At 33.2% G+C, this 22,430-nt stretch overlaps 2 protein-coding genes across 2 annotated transcripts; one reads left to right on the top strand and one right to left on the bottom strand.

Moving 5' to 3' along the window:
• Positions 1-5,730: 5,730 nt before the first annotated feature.
• Positions 5,731-9,685, bottom strand: LOC120636158 (surfeit locus protein 1). The gene is made up of 5 exons (XM_039907493.1): positions 9,475-9,685; positions 9,233-9,354; positions 8,787-8,984; positions 6,994-7,167; positions 5,731-6,022 (listed from the first exon to the last, which is right to left on the bottom strand). The coding sequence occupies exons 1-5, from the start codon at positions 9,643-9,645 to the stop codon at positions 5,806-5,808; spliced, it is 882 nt and encodes a 293-aa protein (XP_039763427.1). The 5' UTR covers positions 9,646-9,685; the 3' UTR covers positions 5,731-5,805.
• Positions 9,686-10,832: 1,147 nt separating this feature from the next.
• Positions 10,833-19,496, top strand: LOC120636237. Its single transcript, XM_039907613.1, has 8 exons — positions 10,833-10,958; positions 12,082-12,196; positions 13,302-13,472; positions 13,681-13,978; positions 15,170-15,370; positions 16,876-17,041; positions 18,727-18,854; positions 19,261-19,496. The coding sequence occupies exons 1-8, from the start codon at positions 10,938-10,940 to the stop codon at positions 19,385-19,387; spliced, it is 1,227 nt and encodes a 408-aa protein (XP_039763547.1). The 5' UTR covers positions 10,833-10,937; the 3' UTR covers positions 19,388-19,496.
• Positions 19,497-22,430: the final 2,934 nt, after the last annotated feature.

Raw genomic sequence — 22,430 nt, 5'->3', positions numbered from 1 at the left:
ATTTACTATATATTTATTGATATATTATTACTGATTTTGCAATAAGAAATATTTATTTAAACATAAATATTAACCGTTACCTTTTTCTGGGGCACCTATTTATTAAGTATATTTAATTTAAATATTGGTCTTACCTTTATCAATATTATTTACCATAGCAATAATTGTAGATCATTAGAATTAGGCTTTCACCAAAGTAGAAATATTCAATCATTAAATGATTTATGCTACAAAGATTTATAATTATTAAAGTCCAGCTATTTTAATAGACCACTTATTGAAAGATTTATGCTTTCGTAAGAGATTTTATTTTCAGTTAATAGTTAACTTTATTACCAGTAGGTAACTTAAGCTTTCAAAAGTTGCCTATTAAAATAGCTGTCTAAATACTTTTAAGCCCAGTCGAGTTAGTGAAAATAAAAGCTTAAAATATAAGTACTTCGCATTTGAATTTTCTTGTTTGTTTCTAAAATTTATCAATTTAATAATATAACCGTTTTTAGTAATTACTTGAGTCGTTACTATTTTTGTCGGAAAGCTGGCTAACCTATACGTCAAATTCAAAATGGTTACTGACGTAACGACCTACTTTGGTAGATTTTTTAATATTATAAACTAGCAATTTCTTTTATAAAGTTCCGGTCGACAGATAATTTGAAATAACTTACACGACTGGGTTATTTAGGTAACATCTAAATGTTGTTAAATAGTAGTAGATATTCTAACGTAAGTTGGGCATTTTAATTAAGGCAAATGGCATTCCAGAGCGGCTTAATCAGTCGTTAATAGAAATTATGTAGATATTTTAAAATAAATCACTACAATGTACACAATTTTATTACTTTATGCATAAAAATTAACAGAAACTTAGACGAAGTTATTCTAAATCGAACTCTGTATTCAACTATGTTAACCAAATTTATTATTTTATGAATTTACGTTTGAAATAAAGTAAACATTTATTAATAATTAATGCATTTTTCAATATATTTGCTTGTTAAGTGGCTTTTATTTTACCGTTTTGACTTTATAGAGTAGGTAAGTAACAGGATTGTTTAGGTAGAGTCCTGCTCTAAGGCCTAGTTCATCTTGCTACTTACACCTATATATGACAAACATACATTTTAGGTGGGGAATAATTTAGGGAATGTCGGTATAAAATTAACTTAAACATAGAGTATAGAAGGAATAGTACCAATTTTAAAGAAAAGAAATCATTGTGCATGCGGAAGTATTCATTTAAATCGCATGCCATTATAAACAATTTTCTGTGGCGATGTAGTATTTGAGGACACGGAAAGGCATTTTGAGATGAATTGATTCCACCATCCACTGATATACATGGCACTAGCAGCCCTGTGTACCCAAATATATACTTACCACCAAAGCGTAACACGGCATTTTGCTCCGTAGCGTCGCGTTTTCTCTCCTAGGTAAATTAAAACGGCCACGTCCTAACGCAATAAGCGTCCGGCACTCTCCAACTAGGGGTAAATACAGCGAAAAGCAACCTCTTGCTACAAGGCGTCGCGTCGCCTTAACTTTGAGTAGGTAACGTACGTACACGTATAGTGCTTTGACTATATTTCTAGATTTTTCCTAACGAAAGTTTCTAGGTAACACCCTGTCCACTGATAATAATTTACCTATGGATTGTATACTTATAATATATTGCTTTGTATTCGTATATGTATATAATTAAAGTCACCAAGATACGTCAAATATAATTGGAAATATATTGGAAAAAAAATGCCTATTAATTGGAAATATTTATTTATTCTTTTTTTTATTTGTACTTTGAGCTATTTTTAAATGGCGACAAAATTTTATTATCATTTTTCTTTATAATTAAGATATGATGTTATATTAACATTTATATTATTTATTAATTTTCATATGACTACCGTAAAAACACTTTTTTATTTAGAAGATATGTAAAGATGATACAGACAATCACAACAATCGCGCGCATCTTGTATGATTGTTGTTCTAATGTGTTCTAAGAATGTAGTCTATCTGTTTGATTATTTTAATAATGTTCAAGTACTTTTTCAGTATCCCGTCTAAAATAAATACAAGGGCTCTAAAATTGAAAACCGTTGGTTATTTATCATAACCGTTTATTATCATAACTAATCATAAAAAACAACATTTATTTAACAAACGATTTACTCACAAATGTATTGGAAAACGCAGTAAAATGTTCGAGTGCATTGAGAATTTAACTCTCGCGTTAATAAAACCCTGGCCTGCGACTTGGGCTTAGAATTGGCGCCTCAACTTGAATTCCCAACTTTACGCACTTGTATATTAGTTTACACTTATGAAGTTCCTGTTAGTTTGTGTAACTGTCGATGTTATTTTTATAAAAAAAGCAATAACTTAACTTATACTTAACTTATACCTTCCATTTTCCGCTTCTAAATATAGCTTTGCCATGACCTAATGACGATATTGCTCATCAAATTCATGACAAGTTTTCTTGTATAGAATATTTTTACCGACATAAGTTGTAATGAGCAATGACAAAACGCCAATAGGTCCGGCCATGATTTTAAAATTTACTAGAATAACATCATTCAAGGAAATAACTGTGAATTTTAAGTTTTAGGTTACATACTCAAAGTTCTCGGCCGCTTATTTGTAATGCACAATTTTAATATATATGTAGTAGTTATATAAAAAGTTTTTGGTTAGTAGAAATTACATTATAACTATAGATATCCATTTTTATGTAATTAACGGCTGGAATTAACGTGAATTTTCGTCAGAATACGCAAAAATACTTTCGAACCCATTCGGGACTCTTAACAGTAGCTCTGGCTCTGTATTATCAGATAGTTCCTGCTGATATTCGCTACCTTCACCCTCGATGTTATATAGACTTACTAGGTGTTAGGCTCCAGGTCCAACGAATGAGACATGGTGTCAAAAAACGGTTTTCACTCAAACGGCAACAATCATCTGAAGTCTTGCTTTCTGTGTAGACAGTATATTTTTAAAGCTCATCGTTTCTTGCCAGTTGCAGTACTAAAACTTTCCCCGGCCGGTACGAAGACGTTGTCGAAAGGGTTTTCGCGTATTATGACGAAAATACACGTGAATTCCAGCCGTTAATTACATAATAAAATGAACCTTCCTCACAACAGCTTAAACAATAACTTAGAAATCATGTAGTTACCATCTGTCTTGTATCTAGTTTATAAAAATGTCACAATATTAAATTAAATAAGACAGCTCGTCTAAATTAACAGAAATATGTTGATGGTCGTACGATTTTTTAAAAAATAGAATTTCAAGAGCTGTTTCTAAAATAAGGCTTTTTATTAGCTTACCACTTCTGGCTTGTTGACGCAGTTTCAGAATTATGTGGGTAAGTATGTCATATACCACTAATTTCAAAATAAAACAGTGATGGTATTAAACCCCATCCCAGAGTATCTACTGACGACATCAAAGGTCCTTAAACCATTTAGACAACTGGTAACGTCACATATTTTTCAATTATCTAACTCAGTTGTAAGTGTGTTTTTAATTTCGAAAATTGAAAAAGAAAATTGGAGAATACGAGAAAATTTGAGGATTTTTTTTCTACGCTATATTTTTAGTTAATAATGGCACTTTGAAAAATTGTCACATATGTAGTACCAGTCAATCAAAGCAGAAAGATGTGTCACAACAAAGTGTGATATTGTGTGATACAACGAAGTGTGACCTTTTGTGTGTGACACCCCCGTCACAAAATGTCACACATCGTTGATCCGCTAACTTGTGAAGTGAATTATGGAAGCCCCGCTATTAAAAACACTGACAAGTCTTTAACAAAGCAAATACAAATATTTTAAACAAAGTTAGCAGACTGAAGTTTTAATACAGGACTTTTAAAATGGCTTTTTGTATCTACTTTGCTAATGTTAGTACATGCAACTTTATTTTTATTAAGACTAAGTTTGGTTTTATATAAATAATATTTAAAAGCGTTTCAGCTGAAGGATTCGTCAGCAAAATTACGTGACCTATATGACATTAAATCTAAGTATTTTTTTTCAAGATTACATTCCTTTAGCTCTGAAATACCTCCAACACTCAGATTGGTCCAAACAGTAAGTTCTTGAATAAAGTTGCCATTCATTTCTGTGTAATCTATGTTACTATAATATTACATACCAAGGACGTATACATCCTATACTTATTTGGATATTTAAATATAAAGCAAAAACTTGTGTAACAAATAATTAATGTTACCCTACTCTTAAATGATTGTTTGATATTTATAAAGCACTTTTCCACATCATACATACTGCTAAACAGCGATAGCAACAACACGCAAAAAAATGTATACAAAGATGTTTAACTTAAAATAATATGCAAAAAATAATTACAATAAAGATTATTTATTGAATAGAAAGGCATCATACATGCTGCTCTACAACGATCAGTGGAGCAAAAAAATACAAATAGATGTTTTTGATTCAATCATACCTGTTGAGAGAAAAAAACAAATACATATTTTAATATTGATCGATTAAAAGACAAGCTAACGGGTGCAAGATACGCATGAATAGTTTAGCAATCATACAATTGCCTAGGCCTAAATATTTGGTACCAACGAGACGAAAAACGAATAAAGAATGCAATCGAAAACATTTGGTGGAATATTTGAATATTATGTGTGTCCATTTGAATATTTGAATTTGATGGGATGTAACTAAGGCTTGAGGCACTTTCTTTTGTTACCGCGAACAACTTTGTTTGTTGCAATTGTACGATTGCTGAACTTATATATAGATGTTAGTTAGTTAAGCACCTAAGTTTACTATGCTTAAGTATATAGTTATACGTAATTCGTGCAAAGTTTGCGTTTTCTTAGTAAAAATAGTAATAGAGCTCACCTCAAATAATATCTACCAATAAAATGAAAAAAAAATTCAATTTCTGGTAATATCTGCAAATACTGTCGCAGACATTAGGTGTTGGGTGTATAATCTAATAAAATTAGATATTAAGAATTGAATTGTGATTGTATGTCGAAACGAACATATCATTAAAAGTGATATATTAATCCAATTGGTTGTCGAATATCATTTATCTCTTATAAAAGCTGAACACTCGCTACCTAATATATAATATTAACACTATTAGCATCCATATTACAACAATAACACAATCCTACTCCGACTGATTTGGAATTTAGATCGGTCGTTTATTTTTATTAACACTTTTAAATGACTTAATTTTATGTTTATTTTTGTTTTAAATTAATACAGGTAACTCTATTAATTAAATTAGCACTACTTACAAAAAAAAAAATATGTACACACAATCAACTCTATTCCAAACACTCTCTCTCACTGCCACTCTCTGTCACCTCAAGATGCAAAAGATTTATAATTTCAATCAATAACCTTAGCATTTTTATCCTTAAGACCATCTGACGCCATCAAATGTACTGTACACGTACCTATTATAATCAAGTTTAATACTTTAGGATGCTGATCGTCTTATAAATGGAAGTGGTGATCTAAAATTTGTAATATAGCAAAAGCTTTAAATTAATTTTTGTCCATTTCGTTTTAATGCTCAACCCAAGTGTCGCTGACTTCACAGCAATGAAATCTTTATATTTAAGTGAATTCTCACCTTATCAGCACCTTTGGGTTGTAGTTATTTGGCCTTATTAAAAAATAATAGGAGCAACCTTATGAAATAAGTAAATAATAAACATACTTATTTAAATTATTATATTTATATTGAAGCTTAGCTAAAATACTATAAAAGCGATTAGAGTATGTACAAATACTTGATTTATAACAGCGGGAGTTTTCTTATAAAGTAACGATGCCACATTGCTCCTGTGAAGGCCGACAGCATGTACCAGGTGATAAGGTACGATAAGTGCTCGTTCCTCATTGTCACTCTAGTCTGATTTGGTAGGGGCCAACCTGAAGGCGGATCAGGGATTCCCTTTGCGTCTAACCAAACAGGTGCAGTACCAAGAGAAGCGCTCATTTGATCCAAATCTCTGCAATGAGAATAAAACACATCATTACTAATAGTTAGGTTGTTGAGAGAATGCGTTACTGACCAGTAGATTTAATGAAAGATGTTATTTTAAAGTGGCGCAGGTGTTGCTTTATGATTAAAGTTTTTTTTTGTTTTTTATTTACCCTAGTAAATAATGATTACAATATTAAATAAAACGATTATTTTGAATACATTTTTAATAATGAAATTTTTGAACTAAATATCAATTGAGGAAATGTTTTTAAAACTCATACTGTTACAAGGTTATGTCACCTTTTTATTATTGTTTTATATGACCAACTGAACATCAGGAATACATTGTTACAGCTTGGTATAGATTATATTTTGACTATTAATGTCACCATCATGATCAATATTCCACAGCTGCTGGGCGCAGGTCTCCACCCTCATAGGAGAGAGGAGTTCAGAGCTTAGTCAAGACAACAGCACGACTAGATTTGTGCCTTAACAATTATAATCATATGATACTGCCAGAACTAAAGCTTAACAAACTCGGGCAAATACTGAATTTTTTAGACATAAAACAAATACTTTACCCTACACCTCTGTGGAACTGATTGCCTGATGTTGTCTTAAGGGTCAATAATAATGCTAGCCACTAGAAAAACCCCAAATGTATCACACTAAATGTTACTCTATTATTTGAATACCTACCTAGGTCAACCAATCGAATAAATCACAATTATTAGTAGGGTTGATTATTAAATCACAATTATTAGTAGAGTTCATTTGATATTATGATAGCTGTTGCTTTATGAAAGTTGTGCAGGTCTTCAATTGTAGAAATCTATCAGATTATACAGGGTGGCAATTTATGACGTCAACTGACCGGCCACCCTGTATTGTTTATTCTGTCAGATTATTGAGTGATTTCATATGGGTCTAATACTTACTGGCTGATAAAATATATAGAATATTAAATTAATAGATAAAAATATCAAGCAATACCTGTAGAGCCATGAGCCCTTTTCTGGACTATTTTTCGGCATAAACGGGCTGCGAACTTCAGTAAGACGTACTAATCCAGTCAGCTCAACTTCACCAGAAATCATTGAGGGTTTTCGTTTTTCTTTAGGACGCATACTCTGTGGTATCCATCCTCTATTAACTAAAATTATTTTTCTGTAATAAAGCACATAATTGTCAAAACAAACACAAAGGCACAATTTTAATCTAATAATTATATTTTGATACTAGCTGTTCACAGTTACACCCATGTTAGTGTCAGTATAGGGGATGCAACCTGTACACCCACCTTCCCCCACCAGTGGGTTCAAAGGCAAGTGTACACAACAACAATGCACACATCCACAGCATTAGTCATTTATATTTACACAATTGACTTTTGAAAAGTTGTAAGTGAAATATGTATAGTTTTAGCCAATAAGTTATGAACTTCCTACAACAGGCTTTACTGCTAAATCATGTATGTTTTACTAGTCGTTTTGCATAACTTTGTCTGTGTTTTTTTGGATTGTCAAATTCACACCACATAAAATAGCAGTGTACAGTGTACAGTAGCAATTTTCTGACATTTGGGTTTAATAATATGGCTCTTATAATATGGCTGGTAGTTTCTGAGATTAGTATGTTTAAATATACAAGTCTTTAATCATAATATCAACAATCCATTAGTAGTTCCTACAGGAAACGGGACCCTCCTAAATTGAGGAAGGTTTGAGGCCCCCAAGCCAGCCAAATGCAGATTGGTGGACTTCACATACCATTTTGAGAACATTTTTGAGAATTCTTAGGTATGCAGTGATACTCAATTATTCAAAACACACAAAACTTATAAAGGTTAGAGGTGCCTGCAGGTGTTCTGCCCCTGAAAATACTACACTAAGTTTCCATTGCTCAATGAATTCTACACTGTTATCATAAAATTGTTGTAACTAATATAACTATTGATGCGAGAATTGGACCAAAGCTTTGACTGAAAGGGAAGTTAGGGATGGCTCTAAAAGTAAAAAGGGTAGACAAAGAAAGCAGTGGGTTGATGATATCAAGCAGACAGCAGGCATACTATGGTCAAGGAAAGCTCGGAACTGGCACACATGGAAACACCTGATGGAGGCCTATGCGTCAGGAGACGCGCTGATTACTATTAACTAAAGTGCAATATATTGGTGTTAATAATTTAAATTTACATAATGTACATACTGTATATCAGCAATAAAGGCTTTATTTATTTATTTATTAATATAACTATTAGCAAAGCCCATCAAGCCAACATCGGAGCAGGGTGGTGGGTCCCTAAAACCATCCTCTTATGAGAGGAAGTCTGTGTGCAACAGTGGTGCCTTAATGGATTAGAGTGATGATGATAACAGCCAAGACTGCAATGTAATTACCATAATCGGAATAGATTAATAGCAATGAAACATACACCAAATCATAAAAAATTTATAAAAATTACAACAAGACTAATCCATTTTCATGAAAGATACATTCATGTTTTTTTTATTATCAATAGGCCAGCACCTGACGATGATCTTGCCTGTGAGAAACCAAATATTTGATGCTTAACTATCTCATATTTGGTATTCCTTCTAACTCTTTGAATTTCTATTGGATACCTACATAGCCTATTCCATATTTAGAAATTGGTGGGCGAAGGAATCTATGCATGGAAACTCTTTGTCATAGAGAAACTGAAGATCTAGCTTCTTTCTATTTGTGAAGCCATATAAATTTAGATTCCTTTAAAAATCATATTGTAATAATAATAATGTTCTTACCCAGTCTCGGATAATTTAAAAGGGGTTATTACAAGCCAACCTTGGTTCTTCTTAGGATCTGATATGAGTGAACCAGTACGGGGCATAATGACATCATTTTCAATCAGAGCCCTAGGGCCAATCAGAATTTCTCTTTCGTGTAAGAACTCGCCTTTAACTTTGACTGGTCTATACTCCATACTTTCTAGTGCTTCGAAGCTGGAAAAATTTGAATGTATATTTATTTATATTCACAGAAATAAATAAATAAACTAATTAATAAATAGGTTCTTCTCATTCCAAATTTTTAAAGCTGGATATGCTTGCAAATGCCGTGTGGTGACAGCAGATTAGAATTCAGTTGTCCTTCCACCTCTGGGGCATCCAACATTCTCTGTGCTACTACTACCAGAAAGAAACCATTTACATTATCGAAGTATGTGGAATTAATACAATTTTAATCTTACTCATCTGGAATTTCTACAGGTGCAGAGTTAGATTTCGCTTGAAGGATTTCGAGTAATTCGAGCTTCCACTGCAATCGGTACACTTGCCAGCAGCCCAAACCAAATGACGTCACAGGGATCATCTTAAAAATATATAAATAAAAAGTTTAATTTCGAATTAATGTATTCGACAATTTAACATTGAATACATTACTTGTTTATTAAATCAAACAGCCAAATAAAAAACGTAAATAAAATCATACCATTAGAACCCATTTTATAACTTCACCCGGCTCCTTATCCTTTGTTTTTGGTACTTTTATTGAACCGCTAAACGTTTTATTAGTTCGCACAACGCTAAGGATTACATTTTTGGATGTCTCACGCGAGGTAAAAATATTTATTACTTTCGACAAATTTCGCAATATTGACATTTTATTTACTTCAATTTATTTTGGGGTTATTACAGTTATGGTCTATGACAAAGTTGCAAATATAAACTTTACTCTGTAACACAGATTACTGTGGAATAGAATCATGTAAAAAAACTAAAAAGTACAAGTAAAAATAATAATAATTTCTTGTACTTTATTGTTATTCTAATCTTTTTTGTACATCATATTTTAACATTGTTAATAATTCATCAGTTCAAAAGTCACGCACTTAAATCATTATATATTATTTTTAACTGTAGATTTTTAAGTTTATGTATGAAACTAACAGAGTTCGTAAAACCAATAACTTAATGTACCGTTAATTAATGTTTTTTTTCAGAATATTGCTTTTGACTTTTACATAATAAACAAAATCATGCACACATGTACATTAAACATACACAGTACACATAATGTATTTCATTTTTAGTTCCGGTGGTCTCCGTTTACTTTTTCATAGCCAATCTATAGTATTATTAAATCTATGTCTGCAATAGTTTTTTCGTTATTGTGACCTCAAAATTAGTGTGCTCGAGGAAAACCAAACATGAACCATATAAACATATAATTATGCTTTCCAAAAAAATTATATCTACATGACGATTTTTTAAATGAAAGAGGAAATTTTAAGGGTTTCGGTTTTAATTATGGAGGGTAGAGGTAAGGAGAGTCATCTGTGTATATGAAAAAGTGTCGTCAAAATGTATTAAATTAGGATGGCGCCGCATTTGCATCAGGGTAACTCTTAAAAGAAGCGCCAAATATAAATATTGTTAGAGTAGGCTTGAAAAATAAACAAGGAAGTATGGAGATACAAGGAAGTAAGGTTATATTTACCACAATATTTTGTACAACGTAAGTTGTTGAAATTCTCAATAATTAACTACTTTAGTCGATAATGACATTAAATTTTTTAACTCGGCATACTTCAATTCATCTACGATTGCTACATTCATACCATACCCTGTGCATCCACCAGCGCCATTGTGGAGGATTTTTGAACTGTTATTTAGCGCATACACTGGACACTTTTTCAACTTTTCTCCCATATAAGATGACTCTCCTTACCTCTACCCTCCATAGTTTTAATGCAAGTTAGTTTAGTGTATCTTATGTCATGGATTTGCTTCGTGGGTCTTATTCTGTGCCCACCTTAGTGCCCCAGCCGCCCGCCAATCACAGACTCAGACTAAATTGACAAGTGACACGTAGTTTCGACGTTGGCTACAGCATTTTAACAGTTGAAAACACATCACACAAAGAAATAGAACAACGTACAGTGGTTTAAAAAAATGGCGGGAAACAGTCCACATGTGAGTTTTAAAATAATAATTTAATCTAATAGGTACTCGATAAGATTGTTTATAACATTGCAGAATATAAATTTTATTTTTAAAATATGCAACAGCTCTATTTTCAATAATATTTACTTTTTTTTACCAATTTATTGATTATTAGGAAAAGAAGGTAACTAGCAATTTTTTGATTATGATAAATCAAAAAGTGCATACAACGTAATAATTAACTATTTTGTTAACCGAGTTTTAAGCTACTGTCATATATTATTCAAAAGATTTTTGCTATTTATTTAAATCTTGTTTTATGTAACATATGCTTTAAAAGAGTGGTAGGTATAATACACCTTACATAAGATTCATAATTTTGGACTACGATAGTTATCACAGTTAATTATTTAATTTCTAATGATAGGACATAATAATATATTATCAATAGATAAAGTAATTAATTCACCAAAAATTATCAAGTTAACGATAGTTTGTATTGTCAAACAGCTGTGCTGATCTAGTAATATAACGCGTGTATGTTGTCGCGGCGTTCGTCTCCCGGTAAGCACCCACCATGAGTCCTTGTCCATTTGGGAATTTATAATATCTGCCTTTTGACTGGGCTGGTGGGAAGCTTCGGCGGTGGCTAGTTAACAACCCTATCGACAAAGACGCCAAGCGATTAAGCGATGACGTGTAAAACCAATTAGGAGTTAAACATATGGCATACCACTTACAGCATAGTCTGCTGCAATTTAGGTGATAAATGCAGCACAGAATCATCGTTCAACTATTACTTCGATAAAACATAACCTATCAAGAAATTCTTAGTCAACCAGCCCGGTGTTTGGTAAATGGCGGAGAGCAAGTTAAGCTGTCTGTCCTGCGCTTGAACTATTTCCGGTCGTGTCGGATCTGCCATACCGTCGAACTACGAGAATGAGGGAATAGATAGGATCTGTGTGATCTGTGTTTGTGCACACATTGTGCACTATAACATCTTCCACGTAGTTTGAAAATCTCTCTGGAGGCCGAAACCGGTTACAACATCAACGCACCAAAAAACTGCAAGAGAAAATAACTATGTCCAAAATTATAACTTCAGCACACCATTCCAGCTTTACTTAACCGGTGTTATTTTATTTTGAAGTGGTCCGAGTGGTGGATAACAACATCGAGTTTAGAACCCCTGTGGAGGAATCAACCAACATACATTATATCTCAGGCAGTCTATATTTTTGCTGGCATCGTAACACTATTACATGGTAAACATTTTATTTTTTAATCGAAATTATTTCATTATTATCTAAAACTACATTTTTCTTTTTTGTAGCAAAAGTACTTTTAACTTCTGTATGCCAAAAATCGATCGGTTGCTTGGATAGAGCATGAGGGAACGAAATACAAAACAAACAGAATCACTTTCGTTTTTATAATATCAGTAGTATATATGGTATAAGATATGATAACATACTAAGCTAAAATTGCTTAAATAAATAATATCTAATTATTTATTTAAGCTAGTTTCGTTTAGTAGGTAGGTATGCTATTTAGCTTACGCATCGGTTAGCCATCGTTGGTCCTGTTTATTAAAATTAACGTGTGCTAATCGATAAGTCCGCCAACCTGATTGAAGCAGCGCTATTGGTCAAAGCTCTAATTCTCTCTCTCCTAGGAGAGTCCTAGGCCTTGGCCCATCGGTAGAGCATTAATAGGGTGACAATGACAATGACGATGACGATAGCTTAAAGTTCATCATCGTCACTCATCCCCAGGTGTATAACTCCCGGGGTAATCACTAACATTTTTTCCCCCAAATATTTTAAAAAATTGAGGCATTTTGCATTGAGTTGTTCTTTAGTAAAATGTTTTTCATTCATTCATATATTATCATAATGTGTGCGCCGCTGTGGACCAGAGTCCTTAGCTCCCAACGAGTAGATTAGTTTCGTTCGGTAGGTCGTTCTATTTTTTTAACAAATTTACTTTCAACATCACAAATCATTCTATGCCAACGTTAGAATACACTGTATGAAAGACGAAAAAGATACTTTTAATTTTTATTTATTGTTTTTATATTCGTTTTTGTATTCAAACTCCCTTGTCTTTGATGTACTAGCAACCACCGAGACGTGATGCCCTAGACCAAAGGGCTAATCCGGAATTAAAAATGTGTTAATTGTATCGTTATTTTTACTTTTTCATTAGATTTTATCGGGCCTGCCAGGAGGGTTTTATATAAACTATTTCTTTAGGCTGAGTTTACTAATTAACTTTGTATTTTACTAAAAATTTATGATCCAAGTCGGTCGAAATAAATGGTTTTTTTATTTTTATTTAATTTGTTAAATACTATATTATTTTGTGTAGCATTCAGGAAAGGTGGTCGTTGGCCCTATTTCTGGCTGGCAACCGTTCTACACGGCTTGTATGCTGATAATTTCTGGCACTTCGTCTTACCAGAATATGACAACTTCTGGCATTCGCAAACGTCTATAATCTTTTTGGGCGGGAGACTACCTCTGCACATCATACTTTTATGTAATACATTTTTATTTTTAATCTAGTTTCTTTTTAAATATATTAATCTAGTGAAATAAATGATTTAGTGATAATTATTATTTTGTTGCGAATGAATGTAAATTAATGAGTAAATAGAAAATATTATTTATAATTGTAGTTTTGGTATATTTATTTAATTTGCTATTCATTTTCATTGGTCATGACTTAACCCTTATTCCTATTTTAGACCCAGCATTCATATATCATGCTGCATATGCAGTCAGCCGGTTGAACTTGCCCAAATACGCTGAACCCTTTGCTGTCGGACTTCTCACCGTGCTGGTCGACATACCGTATGATATAGTAGCCGTTAAGTTCGTGCACTGGACATGGCATGACACAGACCCCAACATATACGATCGCCACTACTGGGTTCCTTGGAACTCTTATTATTTCCACTCCACCTTTGCCGCGAGTTTGTACTTCTTTTTCATCAGCAGCAGAAAATGGCTGTCGCCTAAAACACCCCAATGGCAAGCCGCTTCGTAAGTATTCATCGTTATTATTTAATTTAGGCGCGATTTATGCAAGGCTCTTTTATTTCATAAGAACGATTTCAAGGAACGATTTGAAAGCGTACCTTAAAAATTAATTTTGGGTTGCTAGATGGACCATCCGCGAATTTATGTATTCGGGGCTTGAACTAAAAACTAATTAGGTGAGATTTTGACAATGTATTAAGAACATTCAGAACCCTCATTCAGGCATTGTTGGATGCAGTGCTTAGTATCCAAAACACTGCACGCAATAATGCCAACAGTAAAAACGCTCCGCGCGCATCTCACTCCACACCCGTGGAATGTTGCTAGTTCACAATCACACCCGATTTTCCCGATTTTATGGTAAACGTTTACAACATTAGAGGTAATAATTATTGGATGCAGTGCTTTGTATCCAAAACACTGCCTGCTATAATACCAACAGTAAAAACGCTCCGCGCTAATCTTAATCCACACCTGTGGAATTTTACTAGCTCACAATTATACCCGATATTCTCCATTTTATGGTAAACGTTTTCAACATTAGAGGTAAAAGAAATACTGTTAACTGCTGAATGGAATAAAGTAACTAACCGCATGTTCAAAACACTACTAAAGTTGAATGGTTTTTGATGCTTCAATATTAGTCGTGTACACGATTTTGACCACTTGAACAAACTGAGAATTGGACCAATCGCCCCAAAGATTTATTTACGTAGTGGACAGACTAAAATTTTATAGTCTTTCCCCAACAGTATTATATTAGCAAAGTTCAAATACCACTTTTCGGTTAAGATTGTCCAAATGATTACATTAAGATTAAGATAAATTTACATTTAGATTAAGTAGTTGAATATTCATAAAGATATATACTTGCGAACCCGCGATCCACACCATAAATGCATAGTTTTTAAGGGGATGGCTAATTATGTTGGAAAATGTTTGTTACAATGTATTTTGAAAAAAATGTATCCCATCAGCTCTCGACATTGGCAAAAAATCATCAATCAGTTTCTTTCATCTCGATACAAAAATTGTGATAAGTATACAACTGGCTAAAAGAAATACAATTACATTAACTTATTAATTGTGACATGCCTCCTATGACTTTCCGAAATGATTTCGTGTAATCGTGTATTATAGAGTTTTATAGCGAAGTAATGATTCACGGGACAAACTATTTATAAATGTTTGCAGGAAGTGTGTGGAATGGAAATCTCTAATCATCGCAACAGTTTTGGGCATGCCTGGTGGAGTTCTGCTCTTCATTCCGATTTACCACCCGCTACATGACAACCTGAAGATACATTCCGAAGTCACTTTCTTCCTACTGTTCTCTGTTTTCGCTATATTCATTATCAACGGAATACTCAGTGATAGAGAAAAGTGTAAAGAGCAGTGAGTCCAATTCAATTTAGTCAGTAGCCAGTAGTTTAAGTAATTGAAATATCACTTGCGGAAAAGGAAAACATCGTGAGTTCTACATAATGTTCACAAAGGCGTGTGAAGTCCACCAATCCGCACTGGGTGAGCGTGGTGGACTACGGCCTAAACCATTCTCATTGTGGGAGGAGACCCGTAAAGGGCCGGTAATAGGTAGGTAAGTTATTCAATTGAGTTAATTAAATAACTATTAGCTTTTGCTTCGCTAACTTAGCTTAACTTAAACGGAAGTAGGTGACTATATTTTATGTGTGTATTAGGTACTTTGTTTTTTTAGTATGATTTTCTCTATGTTTCTCATGTTAGTTTTTATTTCATTATTTTAACACAATCTATTTCGCTCGTGCTTTTGGATCCAGCATTCTTTTTTTGACTTTTACAATTACGGTGTAAATTATTGAAAAATAGAAGATAAACTATTTTAATAAAAAAGATCAAGCAGTCCGTCACCCTAACCCGTGAGTGGTCGATATTTCCATGTACACTCTCGGGACTGTAAACGTCCTTTACGACTGAGACGATCAAGTTACACCCGGCCAAATCCCAATTAGGTAACACACTGGACAGCGTCTTCGCTGGCCAATACGAGAGCCTAGCGTCCTGATTTCTGACGTCCTATCCAAGGTCACGGGTGCGTTCGGACTCGACACTCGTGCAATCGTCGACCTAAGCCGAGGTCCGACCTCACTATATTAGGCACCCTTAAGTCGACTTCCCCCATTTCTTCCCGGTGTTGACGAGCTCAACTCCTAGCGAACTTTCGCGCTCACCGCCATCCTTGGTGAAGGTGTCCTGATCCCACCGAATTTATATAGAAGTAAATCGTATAGGTTACCTATTCCTGCAGAGTTGATTTGTATTTAAGTCTGTATAGTTATGATAGTTTTATTGTAATATAGTTAAACTTGACCGTATTGTTAAAATATAAATAATCCTATAGCGAAAAATACATCTGTAATACGCAGTTAACACCTGCTCAAATACTACCTAAATAAATTGGTATGACATAGTAATTTTACAATTTTCATCACGCAATATACGCTTCTCGTCTTGACGCACATACGTACCGTATTGTAAACTTGGTAACCACTAGTAAAAGGTTATGTTTATAAGAATTGTTTTATTGAAGTCTCACTTCTGACTTACATTTTAGAGACTGGGTGAGATTTCATGCATAAATAACAATTATTTTGCATGTGTACCTCATGTTTTCATATTACAGTTTTGGATACATAAATACTGAAAACGAAGCCTCGAGCTGCTTCATCAATTATTGGACATAAGTGAACAAGTAACAACAACCTACAGGCGAAAGAAGTAAAGCTTCTTAAACTTCAGAAAATTTTCTTTCGTTTGTCTCGTCTGATCTGATTCATGTGTTTTTACTTCGATTCGTTTAACAGTCGCTACCGTCCGAATGAGTTTCGCTTTAAATCTAAGACGCTGTATTCATTCCGCAGGCTTACAGCAATCGACTACGTACTGATACTTCAGTTAGCTATCCACTACGTAACATATTGGGTTTTCGTCGTGTTCTTCAACCCTGCCAAGGAGATCTCTGTGGGTCTGCACGAGCCCGTTGGCCCATGCAACGAAGTAGCCTCCCTAATAACGCCGTTCGGACAGGTAAAGCTGGACAATCACAATAGCAGAACGATTGCGTTATAGCTATAAATATATCTCGAATGTATAAACGTGCTTTTTATAAATTGCATGTTTATCTGAATTGTTATACTGAATTATATCTTGTTAATTTTAATTTAAATCCTGGGAATGATGTTATGTTTAATTTAAAGTATACAACTGTTTACCTAGCTTATATTGCTATAAGTAATTTGTGCTTTGTATAAATTTCACACAGTTACTTAAAACTAAAAACAATATTGCATATTTATATTATACTAATCTATATCTATCTATATCCTGCCACGCTTCGCTGTGGCACATTTTTATGGAATGATTGAGAAAAGAGAAACAAAACAAAGAATAAGTACATTACATATAAGTTTATTTTTGCAATGCCAGCTGATCGTTAATAAATTTGTAGTTACGCGGTCGTGGATATGTGACTGATGCAAAAAATAGATAAAAACAATTCTTGATGCGGATTATATATCATGCTAAAATTTCAGCTCGATCCATGCAGTACTTTTTGAGTTTTTGAAGCGTACACAAACCAACATAACATTTTTTATACATATATATTTAGTGCTAAGGTTAGATAGCGGGAAGTGCTGGAATAGCACGAGTCTTTAGTTATTGTATTTGAAACATTTAGGAGTGCATTTAATTGTTATTTAAAATTGTTTTAGTTGCCAAAAGATTACTCAGCAATCACAAACATAGCTACCGTATTTAAAATAGGTAAAAATAACTGTTGTAAAATATACTTTACCCCATTTTTCCCAACAACCTAAATATCTAAGTACTTCAGATGTTTCTTTCTATGAAACAAAAAGGGATTTTTTCTTCTTTATTATGAATATGTTGGTACTGCAATATTCCATCTGCTAAGTACTTTCTTTATAGTAATAATAAGTATACCTACTGGGCCATTCGTGATTGGGTGGGACACAAATCATATCATTTATTTTTAATTTATGAAATAATTGACGGAGTAGATAGCAGCAGACCCTGACACTCAGTAGGAAACCATGTAAGTATCACGTCCTACAAAGTTTCGCCTCTGTCCAACAAGCGTATCGGATATGTGACTCTTTTTAAAAGAACCCCAGAGTGGAAAACTAGTTAATTGTTCAAGTTAATATAACTTGAACAATTAACTAGTTTTCCACATTTTTTTTATAGTGGCGGGTTTGTATGGGCCAAATTTACTTAACAGAAGTTAGTACGAGCGTAGGACAGGTCTTTTGTAGAGTCCACGAATCCACGGTCCTGGGGCGCTCGTGCCCAGCGGCTCCCAGCGACTATATGACTGAAAAATATTTACATTGGGTAGCTGATTTATTGAGGAAGGTTGCATTCTATGTAGCTGTACGCTGAATCCCGTAGCTAACGCAGTCGAAACCGCTGGGCACAGCTAGTGTATATATTCAATAGTGTTACTTTTTTTAGATTTAAAATAGGCAACACATGCAATGTCATTTCCAGGATAACGTGAGAAAAACATTCATTATTGTTTTTTTTTCCATATTTTCTCATGTTTAAACCTTCCCTGGACTAATATTAGACTTGAATTAGCCAAATCGGTCCATTCGTTCTCGAATTTTAGTGAGACTAACGATCCGCATATCATTTTTATCATATAAATTTCTATGACAGTGTTTATGGTCATTACATTTTATTTGCAGACACTAAACAAAAGAAAATATTTTTGTCCCGATAATTACGACGAGGGGTATTTTGATTTCCACTGCGTCGGCGGTACAAAGCCACAGAACGGTGCTACGTGGTACGTGATATGTGGGACACCTTTCGAGTAAGTAATTTTGAGACGTTGCCATAAAGTAAGTTTTAATGTAAAATAAGTAACTTCAAGTTAACGCAAATCGATAATTTAAGGCTTCAAGTCAGTAACAAAATATTTAAGTTTAAGTGTAAAAAAAAATTAAATTTTAACATCTTCATAGTTCATACCAATAATTTACAGGCAACAATGTATACGCACGTCATTGGAGTCGGACGGGGAAGTCTTTGGAGACTGGCGATAGGAGTGAAAACTAAATCTAAATCTATACTATCTAAATCTAATATCTGTACATATAATATAAAACTGTATACTTATAGCTCACGGAAGCTTTGGGTGAAGATAGTTCCACGATTTTAGTTCACCCAAAAAGTGCTCAACGCGGCTAATGAACTTTTCATTTCAAAAATTGTTACAGAAATCGGGCGGAATACATAGCTGTAATCTCCGCTATACTTGTGCTCGCGGCTGGAATTTTCGGCGGTATATATTTCAAGAATACGCAAGCAACTCCACCTGCCGCTAAGAAGCTTAAATATAAATGATGAATACCAGACAACACATGTTTGGATTGTTATATTTTTAATAGTGTTTGATTTTTTAAGACTTGTTTGATGATTAACGCTAAATTAATATACCTGGATATCTATTTTATTTGCCTTTTCCTCAGACTTTGCCTCAGCCTTTGCCAGATCAATAGTTGATGATATCGTGACTTTGTAGATCAAATTAAGAGAATTTTCAAGTATATCTACTTAAATCAAACGCTTTGATTCATTTATGGTCACAGTGGTCAATGAATGATGACACAGTAAATACTAAGAAAAATATTTGGTAAAATCACAAAAGTCAGACATGAAACAGTATTTTAACCAGATTTTTAATTCATATGATAGGTAAATTAAAACTAAAAAACTTTATTTTAGGGACGGAGTTTTTTTCATTCAAATCGAAACTTTTAACACAACTGTAAATCCTCAGTGACGAGGATTGTCGAGCAGTGAAATAACTCAAATAACTAATTAATTTATTAATAACTAACCCGTGGCTTCGTTCGCATTTGTTTCGGTATTTCAAAAATCGTAATAAATAACGTATTTATTTAGATATTTATTAATATCATGTTTTTAAAAAACACCCGTGCAAGTCTACCTTAAAATTCCCTTTTCGTTTCATTTTTTCGTCAAATTATTTATGTACACACAAAACTATTAAAAAATGTTATTTAATAAGATATAGGAAACATCATACAAAATGATTGCATAATATAAGTGGCGCTCTCTAGAGAAGCTTCCTAAAGGAATACTTTTTCCCGTTTTTACAACATTTTTCATTAATTTTTATCGCCTTCCCCGATAAATGGACTAATAAATAAAAGTTTTTGAAGCAGTAGTTCCTGAGAGTAGCGCGTTTAAGCAAATAAACTCTATAATAATTATTATAGTTCGACCTTTTGGTTTAAAGAAAACGCTTTAAGGAATTTGTTGGAAGAAAAATCTTGACATAATCATTTTAAATTTTTTACGAAGCTTAAGAAATAATAATGCAATCAATATTCTTGAGATCTTTATTTCAAAAAAATATAGGAAATTATAGTTATCATAAACAAATCAAACAAAAAAAATTAGTTTTCACATAAGAAAGTACCTTTTAACATAATATATAATTAAAACTATGATCATTATAATAAACGCATATCAATTTGTCTAAAACACAGGTAAGTTCATAGTTGAGTAGATGTATGTAAGTAATGTTTGAAAATACGTTCATTTATTTACATATTTTATTTTAAAGAATTTGTCCCCAAACCTTATTCGCAATCAGTTTATAAAATTGTTTATCTATATATATAAAAGAGGATGTTTGTATATATGTCATCGATAAACTCCGAAACTATTTGACCGATCATTATGAAAATTGGTATGCTTATGTATTTTTTCACGGAGAAGGTTTATATGCTATGCCCATTGATGTAACTCCCCACCAGGCGGCGCTGTCAAGTATCGACTTCCGCCCCGTTCAACCGATTGTCATAAAAATTGGTATGACCATGTATTTTTCCACGGAGAAAACGAACATGCTATGTCCATTGATGTAACTCCCCACCAGGCGGCGCTGTCAAGTATCGACTTCCGCCCCGTTCAACCGATTGTCATAAAAATTGGTATGACCATGTATTTTTCCACGGAGAAAACGAACATGCTATGTCCATTGATGTAACTCCCCACCAGGCGGCGCTGTCAAGTATCGACTTCCGCCCCGTTCAACCGATTGTCATAAAAATTGGTATGACCATGTATTTTTCCTCGGAGAAAACGAACATGCTATGTCCATTGATGTAACTCCCCACCAGGCGGCGCTGTCAAGTATCGACTTCCGCCCCGTTCAACCGATTGTCATAAAAATTGGTATGACCATGTATTTTTCCACGGAGAATGTAAATATGATATATATAGATTCTTGGAAGTGTTAGAAGTAATATAGGATACTTTTTATCCCGTCATTAAGCTCGGTTCCTTTGGGAGAGGGGATGAGTGTTTGACGATTTAACATCATAACTGCGACAAATTAGAACCGATTTAAATAATTATTTTTGTACTATACAGGTATATGTGTTTAATTGTGTGCCCAAACTGTGGTTGGAGATAGACGACAGAACTCCTCAGCGGACAGCAGCAATTTAATGCCACATCAAAAAACAAACGCAGACGAAGTCGCGGACAACAGCTAGTATAATATAATATTTTATTATGCGAAATCAAATAACATTATTTATTGTATCAAAAGGTACTTCGTATCTGACAACGCAATAATCACAGACGTAATAGAAAAAAAATGGAATTATAATAATTAATAATTAATCTATAAAAATTATGAAATATATATTTAACTAAATAATACAACTCATGATAACTTTAGAATTATTAATAAATTCAATTAGAAAAAAACGTCATTTAACCTTAACATTATTAACAAAATTTTGAAATACATGGTCTAGTAATAGTAACATATTTTTGTGTATAATATATACGGCCTTACTAATAAACGTTGTATAGCGAATGAATAAAGTAGTTTCACATTCGAAAAATTATAAAGCGCAATAACGTTTATTAGTAAGGGAGATAGTATGTAAGTCGTAACACGTATAATTTCGAAGGTAAGTACGATGTATGCTATTGTTTGTTAGCGCAAATAAAGTAATTTTTACTTCGACTTTGTCTTTGACTATAGCAGGCTCAAGTTAACAGATTTTTAATGATTTCTTGTAAAATTAAATGTAACACGTTAGCTGCTAATTTGTTTATTAAAACCATAGATAACTTAACCCTGGAATGTCTTCTAGACAATAATCTACATACACATATTTTATATATTTTTTTTTAACTCTGTCATAGTTAAAACTTCTATCTATAATCATCAAATAATTACCCTCCAAATGAAAAACGGAAAATTAAAAATAACTTAACAATGCTGGAAAGGGAAAGCGTGATTAGAGTAGGGATACATAACTTTAAACGCTTATGTAGATAATCAAAAGGCTATGCATTTGACGACTTTGAATTAATGTAAATATTTTTTAATTGGATT

The sequence above is a fragment of the Pararge aegeria genome, chromosome Z (assembly GCF_905163445.1).
Source record: "Pararge aegeria chromosome Z, ilParAegt1.1, whole genome shotgun sequence".
NCBI lineage: Eukaryota > Metazoa > Arthropoda > Insecta > Lepidoptera > Nymphalidae > Pararge > Pararge aegeria.
The sequence above is the reverse complement of the archived record's forward strand: the minus strand, read 5'-3'. Positions and strand labels throughout refer to the sequence as shown.

Excerpts from the sequence above, each read along its gene's own strand:
- LOC120636237 (XM_039907613.1), top strand. The coding sequence starts at position 10,938 with ATGGCGGGAAACAGTCCACAT. Across the intron at positions 13,979-15,169 it reads CCCCAATGGCAAGCCGCTTC|GAAGTGTGTGGAATGGAAAT; the intron begins GTAAGTATTCAT and ends AAATGTTTGCAG. Across the intron at positions 15,371-16,875 it reads AGAGAAAAGTGTAAAGAGCA|GCTTACAGCAATCGACTACG; the intron begins GTGAGTCCAATT and ends TTCATTCCGCAG.
- LOC120636158 (XM_039907493.1), bottom strand. The coding sequence starts at position 9,645 with ATGTCAATATTGCGAAATTTGTCGAAAGTAATAAATATTTTTACCTCG. Across the intron at positions 9,355-9,474 it reads TTATAAAATGGGTTCTAATG|ATGATCCCTGTGACGTCATT; the intron begins GTATGATTTTAT and ends TATATTTTTAAG. Across the intron at positions 6,023-6,993 it reads AAGGGCTCATGGCTCTACAG|AGATTTGGATCAAATGAGCG; the intron begins GTATTGCTTGAT and ends TTCTCATTGCAG.